A 10,197-nucleotide genomic window follows, 5' to 3' on the forward strand; every position below is an offset into this window, starting at 1 on the left:
TATGAACAAGAAAGGAAGGGGAGGGGGTAGGAGATGAGACAGACAAGCAACTAACATACTAGGCCTGATGACATTTCTGGTACAGCCAGAGAAATGACAAGAGGGGAAGGCGGAGAGGAACAAAAACAAGCAACTATCGTGCTAGTCCAGACGACATTTCAGATAGTGCTGGCGGGGGAGGAAGAACAAGGAGGAGGGGAAGAGACAGCTATCGTACTAGGTCAGATAACATTTCGGATAGAGAAAGTGCAATTACATAGAAAGCGGAAGGGGAAAGGGTGTGGTGAGAGAGAAGAAGAGGCACACAGGGGGTGAAGGGCAGGCAAACAGACAGGCAAACATAGATCATACATAGTGCCAACAAGGGAGACAAGCAAAGAAGGAAAAAGAGGGTAGAAGCATTTCCAGAGGAGAGAGTTAACCCATAATTATTGAGGTGTGTTATGTAAGTCCAGATTTCTTAGTACAGTGAGGAAGCAGCAAAATGGAAGTTCAAGTGGAGGGGTCACAAAAACGTACTACAAGTAGCATTCAGAGGGCAGACAAGCATGAGGGATTTAAGATAGGACAGTAAAGTGAATGGCCACGACCAAATCACAGGCCAACTCCTCGGGTACTCCTGAACTGGGTATGCGGGCCGCCATCTTGGAATGGCCAGCTCGCATGGGTGAGATGCAAAATGTAGATAGATGCTGGTGAGAAAATGGTTGCACAACTTGGATCTTGCAGGGCCGCTAGCCAAGATCATAGACCTAGCAAAGCCGGCCGGAGACACAGGGGAAGAAGTAAACCCAGAAGTACCAGCAAAATGGGCACAGGCCAGTATGCCTGCTGGGGAATGCAAATTGCACGATCTCCGACGAAAGGAGACGAGGACTCTTGTTGAAGATAGAGTCCAAAGACCTAGCCTCTTATGAAGCAGGTGAAGCAGCCCAAGGCCTTCTCTTCGGATAAACCTTTGGAAGGGAAATTGGGAGGTTTGTGGAGACATACACCTCCCTAGAAAAGGCACAAGCTTTCATAGCTACCAAGGTTTTTGCTGGGACCGGTCGCTATCGAGGTCGAGCGACTGGTCGCTATCAGGGCACACGGAGACCTCAGAACATCAGAGCCCATTATTGGGAAAATAAACAGCAAGACTCCTCCTTTCCCACCAGAGGCCGATTCCCGAGAGGAATGGGCGCCTGGGTGTTGCAGACAGCTAATGGACTGGAACTATAATTCACCCAGGAACCACACCAGAGCCACCCCTCCCCAATACACATGGCCCTGGCAGAGAGGGAGAGCTTACAAGCATGCTACAGCACTTATTGCAGAAAAAAAGCCATAGAGCCATGCGCAAAGGCACCAAAGTCCATAAGCAACATGTTTCTAGTACACAGGAAGGAGAAAATGAGACCAGTGATACATTTAAAAGAGCTAAACAGTTGGGTGACATACCGCCACTGCATGATGGAAGGGATTCACCAACTGCGAGAAACTGAGAGAAGGGGACTGGCTCTCAAGGATCGATCGAAAGGACACGTACCTCACAGTACTCGTCCAAGAGCAATACCATCCCTTCCTGGTGTTCACCTGGGACGAGCAATACACATAAATACCCTCCGGATTAGCATCAGCCCCGTGGGCCTTCAAGAAACTCATGAGATGACAGGGAAGCCCTCTGATACCAGACAGAATGGGTAAAGAACTACTCTTGTCACTGGAATTTTTAGTGAATCAGGAGAAATCTGACGTCACCCCGACAAAGAGGATAATTTCCTCGGGTTTATAGTAAACACCAAGGCAGCGACACTAGAATTACCAGCCAGGAAGATAAGGGATATCAAGAAAGAGATCAGAGGATGCCTCGACAAAAAGGGAATACCCTCGAGAACGCTAGCGAGAATAGTAGGACTGTTAGCATTGTCTATTCAAGCCATATTTCCAGGGCCCTTAGATTATCGAGCTCTGCAGGGCCTAAAGATAAAACACCAACAGCAAGGCCTGAAGTACCATCATCAGTACTGCTAGATCACGAATCCAGAATAGAGCTGGAATGGTGGCTACAGAATATGGACGCATGGAATGGGACATATTTGGGAACTGACCCAACCTAGTGGTAGAATCGGATGCCAGCAGGGCAGGCATGGGAGCCTGGTGCAGGACAATAGCAACAGGTGGGAGATGGAGCTCAGAAGAACTCCAAATGCACATAAATTGCTTAGAGCTTGTAGCGGGATCCTTCGCAATCAAGGCATTCACAAAGAACAAAGTGAACTCATGTATTCTGTTGAAGATTGACAACATCTCAGCAGTCAAATATATCAATCACATAGGAGGGATGAAGTCCAAGCTCCTAGCGGAACTAGCAAACTACTTCTGGCACTACTGCCTGCAAGCAGGGACCTCAGTGACAGCAGACTATCTACCAGGGACACTCAACGTGATAGACTGGAACTCCCATTACTTGTCAAATGCCAGCGACTGGAAGCTGAACGTAGAGGTATTTAAGCAGCTACAACAGCTGTGGCGCCCAGTTCACACAGACCTGTTTGCATCCAGAAAGCAGCTACTTCAGCTGGAGATTAGATCCGACAGCGAGAGGAGCAGACACTTTTCTGCAAAATTGGAGCGGGGACCTACTCTACGCCTTTCACCCCCATTCATGATGCTGAGCAGAGCATTAGCTAGGACGCGCAGAGAAGGGGAGAATTTAGTAGCGCTGATATGAAAGTCACAAGTATGGTTTCCAGCACTCATAGAACTACTAACAGACTGGCCGAGGATCCTCCCCCCAGAAGAACACCCGCTCACGGTCCCAGTGGGGTCATTTTAACCTCAGAATGAAAGGGACTCTCCCACTAATGGCGTGCAGCATAGCCGGAAATGCTGGGCTCTGCCAGGCATTTCGGAACAAGCTGCACAGCTCATTGCAGAATTGTGGGCGCCATCTACACGGCGGAGCTACAACACGGCTTGAAGTAAATGGTTGTAGTGGTGGAAATGGAGAGGTTTTCATCCCATTTCTGCCCCTATAGTAGCAATCCTAAATTTCATAGCAGGCCTGCTGCAAAACAAGAAAGCATTGAGGACAATAGGAGAGTATAGATCGGAAATTTCAGCGGGTCATCTACCCATCAACGGAGTTCCCATTGGGGAGAATGCAGCTGTAATAAGGGTCATGAAAGGAGCCTGGTTTAGATGGCCCCCAGAACCGAATACATACACTTATAGGACGTGACAGTGATACTGAGGCTTCGGGCTAGTTGCCAACTGATACCTGTCCTTGAAGCAACTGTCGGGCAAGCTAGCCATACTCTTATGTCTAGTATCATGCAGGAGGGTAGCAGACGTCAAAGTCCTAGATGTACACAGGAAAATGTTCGGACCGGAGGGGCTTACCTTCACCCTCGTCGGGAGGACAAAGACAGGATCCGCATCTATATCATATCCCTCTTTACATGATCATTCGAAGTGGTGCATATGAAAGTATAACAGCAGGAACACGCCCGGCAAGGACGATGCAGTTATTGATAGCGCGCAGGAGACCGTACAAAGCAGTCGTAACAGCCACCATAGACAGATGGGTGCGCAAGGTTATGCAGCTTGCAGGAGTAGACTTGTGTTGCTCATTCTGTGAGAGGAGCAATGGCTTCGAAAGCATAAGCGAAAGGAGCGACGCTACAAGATATGTTGCAAGCGGTCGACTGGGCCAGCAATAGTGCATTTAGGACATGCTACTTTAAGCAGCAGCGACAATATCGGGAAGCTTTGAACAAGCATAATGCGCACCTCCGGTCTTGACATAAAATTAAGATTACCCCGGCTAATAGCGCAGGGAGTCTTGATTGTATTAAAGACAAGCAGACCAGCATTACTTTCCCACCCAAGATATGCACTGCAATGTTATGTGTTATTCATGTATAATTAGACATTGTTTTCCTGTATCGAATAAGGCAGTGCATTCTCCACCCTAAACATATCCTTTGTATTTTGATAGGAGATGACCAGAAGAACAGCTGACCCAAAACAAACCAAGCAGCAGGCTTAAAAGAGATCGACAGGAGCAGCATGCAAAAAGGGGCAGAGCAACCTGGAGGCTTGTTGACTCTGTAGTTCTTCAAGAGTTGAAATTCCAGTTACAAGGTCTAGAGTGCAGTTCAGAGCATTCAAAGAAGAGGTGGAGCAAATAAACAGGAAGGACTATGAGCACATGACAGGATATGAGATTAACTACATAAAAAGATGTTTACGAGGGAAATGTAGTTTAAAAAAAAAAAAAGACAACATTTTGGAGAAGTTTGATTTTTGTTGAAACTGCTGAGGAGAGGAATAAATAGAAGTTGGAGCATAATGCTCGCTTCCTAATAGAATCAAGACTCCCTGCGCTATTAGCAGGGGTAATCTTCATTGTTGCTGAAAACATTAATAGTTCACTGGAAGGATTTCCACATGGAGACACATCAATTGCGATTCCTGTGCACTCCTGAAGGAGTCCCAAAACACATTAAGTGTTTGGGCCATTTACAAACACAGTGTTCCTTCTTCACTATCTCACCCCAGCACGTTCTGACAACTGGCACCCAAGTGCAAATCTTGGATACTACACTACTTATTTTGATTTGCTCCTCTCATTCTCATTACTTTGTTCTTCTTTATGGGAAACATTCATTGGAAGATTCAAAATATAAAAATAGATTATTCTGCAAGTTTCTTAATTGCTATGTTGTCTTGCGTTATTCAATGTGCCTTTTTTCTTGACACAAACGGATATGATCTATGGTTGAATCAAGGTGCAAAATGTGCACTAGCCATTGGCTAGTGCTATTGGACTCTTGGCAAATATGAAATGATGTGCTGTTTGAATGTATAACATGGAGGTGGGGAGTGACTTTTTCATAGTTGGCTAGTAGCTAGCAACTTCAATGTGTGCCCCCTAGTTCAGTGATGTGCGAGTCTGTGAATATGGCCTCTATTAAATTCAAGATTCTAATTTTGCTCTGCATGGGAGTTTTTGAAACTACCCTGCAGTTCTTTGAGACGAGCAAAATAGTTCTGGCCCGATCAGAAATCATGGCATTTTCACTAAAAATGTCACTTTTCATGTTAACAAAAGATTGAAAAATGTAGTTCTCTAGATCAAGATTTAAAAATCCCCAGACGAGAAGCAAAGTGGAGTCAACAGGACTTTGAAAGGGAGAAAATGTTGTCTGGCGGCGTTACATCAATTTAAGTCATCACCCACTTGTGAAATAGGAGCCGGGTCACTACTTTTGAATGTCTGAGCTCTAGAGGATAAATGAAGCCACGTCAAACATGTTGCGAAATCATGTTCTTTCAGTAGTCAAACTGGACAAATAATGAAAGATGCATTTGTTTTTAATGTACTTACACACACACACATCCCCCTAACGCCACACTCCTCATACATAGCACATCGTGTGTTAAACTCTTCCATCCCATAACTGGAGAGTACCGACCGAGGTGCACTGCATAAACTGGGGCCTGGTTCTGCCCAGAGAATTCGCAAGAAGGCTCCTTATTGTACTGCCAGATTTAACACGGCTCCTCGGGTCAAGGACAACTACATACGAAGCCAGGGGGCTATGACTTTGCAAGTGTGGCACAGACACCAGAAGACAAGCCGCATTTCTCTCAACTGCTTCGCTGAAATAAAACTCTACTTAAAGCCGCCTTTACAATGCGTTGTGTCAAAATAAGGAGGTGCCTGTATACAGATCTGAAAAAAAATAAGAGGTCCATTTGGCCTGCAAGTTATAGCTGTGAAAGGTTTTAAGTAACGATACCAATTATGAACACTTTCCAATGCGTTGAAAGCATTGCATACAGTATCAGGTACGACACAACATAAATGTGGGGATTTTTTTAATCACAAGTACAGTCACAGAATCTATCATATGCTACATAAAGCAAAGCTATTGCTATGTCAACTTCAGGCACATGAACCTCCCATAGAAAGAATCAAAACATGCACAAGCTTCAACTGTGATCTGAATAAGTAATACAGACTAATAAACAGGGGGGTTTATTAAATGAAATACAATTGATGCAGGGAGTGAAATAAAGACCAGAGCAGGCAGAGCTGCAAGCACCTCCTCAGTATCGGCATCGCCCAGGAAGTAGTAGTTACCTATGGGGAATGACGTGGCACACAGAGTGCCACTAATCTAACTTCCACACGACGCAAACTAATGCGACCCATTATGCTTGTAGGCGTGCCCTAATTGTCCTTTGCACACATTCCCCAACACAGGGTCTCACTTATTCGTTTAAGGTAAAAGATGACCTAAGAAGTCAAAAGTAGAACTTGGCAGCTGAATGTATCACGTTAACTAGGTTATTCTGAGAAACAAACAAGAGCCAACTAGCTCCCAACAATGTCGATGCCTGCTGCTGGTAACGCAGCATAGCATTAATGAGTTCAGATTCGGCAACATCAAACAGAGCTCTTCAGCATTTTGTTTGTTTGTTTGTTTTTTACGATAGAAGTCTCGCATTGCGTGCATATTAAGTTACACATCCTAGTCACGTTCACTTATCCATGTTCCCAGTGAAAACACTGATGTACACTAAACAGGTATTCAGCAACAAGGGTTGAACCTCAGTTACAGTGTGGATTGCAATTAAAGACACTATTTGTACACAAACTGGGCATACAATATAATCTGTGAACATTTTGGAAAAAGTTACATTTCCTGGGAGTTAGTGGACCGTTTCGATGATGCTGAAATATATATTCTGCAAATGTTGTAATTGATGGCTTGTTTAGTGTCGTTCTTCTGGATTCTATGGTTTTTGACACAGATAGATGTAACTATTGGGTGTAGGTAACTAAAATGCGTGCGTCCTTATTAATAGAGGGATGCGCTATTTGGTCTGCAATGGTTCCACCGCCACCATTTTTATAGAGAGGATAACTGTTTGGTCATGTCAATTTGAGGGTGGGTATGGTTGGGGTCAAATTATAGCAACGAAGAAAACCATTATTACAAAGAAGATATGGCAACACTGCAATTACTACGACCAAACAATCCACTATGCAACTGTGGTGATGAATCCACACAGAACAATGTTTTTTCTACTACATTTAATTTAAGTATTCTAATTTTACCATTTCAGCGTACAAAATGCATGGTTGAGGTACTACGAGCATGTGGTTTCAGAATAAAATGTTAAATGCATAACGAAAAAGGGATTCTGTGGAGTTACTTTAAGGAGGTAGGACATACACAGGCTTGATCAATTTGTTTTCTTTCTTCCCTTGAACAGACAATTTAGGGGTTATCAATGTAATCACAAATTGTATATCATCATAGAAGCATGCATTCGAGCTAATTTGCATAACCTCAATGTATTGCACTTTAGCTCTGAACTGAAAGTGAATTTCCAAGGATAGCTGCCAAGGTCTCCCTTATGTGTGGCTTAGCTGAAATGGTCTATTGTACTATGACGTAATGCAGGGTTGTCCATACTTTTTTAAAACCCACCATAATATTGATGGGCTTTGCGAAACACGTTTAAATATGAATGCACCATCTATTAAGGGGGACAATCTTTATATACAAATCTGAATGTATGCGTGTATGTTTGTGTGGCTATACAAATCCACACTGTTGAACCCACGTCTACCAAATTTTGCATGGATTCCTCTTTTGTTTGGGGCAAGATCTCAATCTATGTTTGGATGCAAAAAAAAAAAAAAAAAAAAAAACACTCCAAAGACACCCTCATTTACTGATGCTCACCCAGATTCACTACAGTAGGTACTAGGAGGCGGCTAAATTTGGAAAAATGTCTGATGTGTTGGTTATTCCTTTGAAATGTACTACTACTGTATACAGTTCAGTTTGAACATGTTTATTAAAGCATTTTAAAGGGAATTAAAAAATGTTTTTTTATCACGCCACTCCAAATATGGGAAATGGCAAGGTTACAATTTACTTAAGTTCATTCACGAGAAGAGAGCACCATCTTTCTTGGACAGTTTCTCAAATGTGCTGAAGCCATTGAGTGACTGAAAAATGCTGCACAAAAAACGAACCTCACTTGGAAAGCTACATCTGATGCAAAGATCAATATCAAGAGCTTCTGAAACACAACAACAAACAGCAGCACGACTTGCCGACCAGACGACAAGAGCAACTTTCTCCAGGGCAAACGAGATGCTAGAGCAAACTGAAGCAAGACTTGTTGGCATGCAGACAACAGCAACATCATCCTGCACTTGCGCGGTCTGAATGACACCTGGCCTAGTAGGATCGTTGTCTGTCCTCCCCCTGTTCCCCCCTCCCTGCCTCGTCACGCCTTGAAACACTTGTGTATAGGCGCGTTACAAATGCCATATCATATCCAGGGCACATAAGGCACCACCCTCTATCAGGATATGGACAGCGCCGGGTACCCCAGCTAGTAAGAGATATCAGGGACAAATGTTGGCTCTGATATACAATGCCAACGCGGGCCATGTCAGAAGCTAACAAAGCACGATTTAATAGTTATGACTACCTTGTTGAAACTAACGAAATCTATTATATGTACTGTGATAAAAGTAAAAACTGGATTATGGGAGTAATAAGCGATTCTGGGAGTGTGAATGAGGCTTACATGCAGAGGTTGGGGTTTTAGGAGATACTTCAGGCAGGAATAAATAACGAAATGCTTACAAATAAGGATTGACAACATGGGGAATCTGTGTTACTTGGTAATCGAGTGTTTACACTCGATGATGGTCACTGCCAGACAAGGCACAATGTCAATGATGAAAATCGTGAATGCCCAAGGCTCGTTGCTTGTACACCTTTTTTGGCAAACGCAGATACATAGTTACACTGAAGCGCATTGCTTGCCAAAGGTCAGCATTCCCTTATTAAGGACAAGTACGAATGCACAGCTGTCATTGGGATCAACTGTCTTTGCTATGTGCCTAACTGGACCCTTATAGCACTACTGTTCCAAGAAGAAAACAAAAGTTTGGCTCCGAGCACAAATCCCGTGTCAGTTGTAGTAATTCAAAATATTATGCAGAGACTGTACGATTCCTCAAGTTGAGCCTCACATTTTGCAGGCAACACAACAGCAGTCACAGGCGTGACTGAGCCACTCAACCCTTCGTCCTTCTAAGGACAATACATGGAGTGCCAAGAAACTGGTAAATAGTAAGAGCAAACAAATCGCTCACAAACCCAAGAAAGCTGCCTTAAGCGCTATACAAAAACAATATTATTCTGCCCAGCGCATTTCATTGATAAGTTCCGCTTCGAAGCACATCACTAAAGGGAGAGTAATAACTTTGACATGTTGAAATCTATAGAGTACATCGTCGGGCTGTCCGGTCGCTCAATTTTGAATATCTTTCGTGCATAAACTGTTCAACCCAACCCCACACCCAGTGTTTGTAGAAAGAGTCGCTGCCACCAACCCCGGGAAGGCGTCAACTCTATCAACTTTCTGGGTCACAATAGCAAAACCGACCCCCCTGTAAGTTCCACTGAATGCTGACTGCCCGGGTTACCACTGTTCCACAGAGGGCGTCTCAGCCCTTCGAACTGCCTCCCCTCACCCCGACCTCCCGTATGCACTGTTCCCAGGAGGCCCTTACAATTCCACCATCCACTCGCCCTCCAGGATCTGCGTCCAGTTATCATCTGTCACTTGTCGCACGTCACTCTTCTTTCCCATTGAGCGCTGCCTGGTGAGCACCACCAAGCAGAGAAGGAAGAGCGCGGTCTGCAAGTGACTGCGGGGCGCCATAGCTATCTTCAGCGACTACACTTTCCTAATTCCTGCGCAGGCGCAGCTTACTTCCGGCACTGGCCCGGCCGACCAAGCCCGTCTTTTGTGTCCGTGAACCCCAGCTAGGTTTCATGCGCTGTAAGCTGAAATCGCATTCTGCTAGTTTAAAACATTCGAGCATGCAAGCATCCAATAATGAGTCTGTGCAACATTCCGAAAAGCAAAAGCCTGTGGGGTAGCTAACATGACAACCGGATAAAGGTATAGTAAAGAAAGAAATGTAGCTCCAAAAACAACTTTCCATGGAGAATACACATACAACAACACCAGCGGCCATGGTGATTTGGGCAGCCCGACCTGTTTTTTCACTTTGGATTCTGGGACGTATACTTTTTTCGTCCCCCTTTATTTTATAGAAAACTACAATTCCCAGAATTCCAATCCAATCTGGAAAACAGTAAT

At 44.3% G+C, this 10,197-nt stretch overlaps 1 protein-coding gene across 1 annotated transcript in view; it reads right to left on the reverse strand.

The window, feature by feature from the left end:
• Positions 1-9,847, reverse strand: part of TMX1 (thioredoxin related transmembrane protein 1) — a 191,605-nt gene extending 181,758 nt beyond the window's left edge. The window contains exon 1 of the mRNA XM_069638937.1: positions 9,602-9,847. Coding sequence (XP_069495038.1) covers positions 9,602-9,753 — 152 coding nt within the window. The 5' untranslated portion in view covers positions 9,754-9,847. The remainder of the gene's footprint in view (positions 1-9,601) is intronic.
• Between the last annotated feature and the right edge of the window lie 350 nt (positions 9,848-10,197).

Source organism: Ambystoma mexicanum, chromosome 14 (assembly GCF_040938575.1).
Source record: "Ambystoma mexicanum isolate Mex_15411 chromosome 14, UKY_AmexF1_1, whole genome shotgun sequence".
NCBI lineage: Eukaryota > Metazoa > Chordata > Amphibia > Caudata > Ambystomatidae > Ambystoma > Ambystoma mexicanum.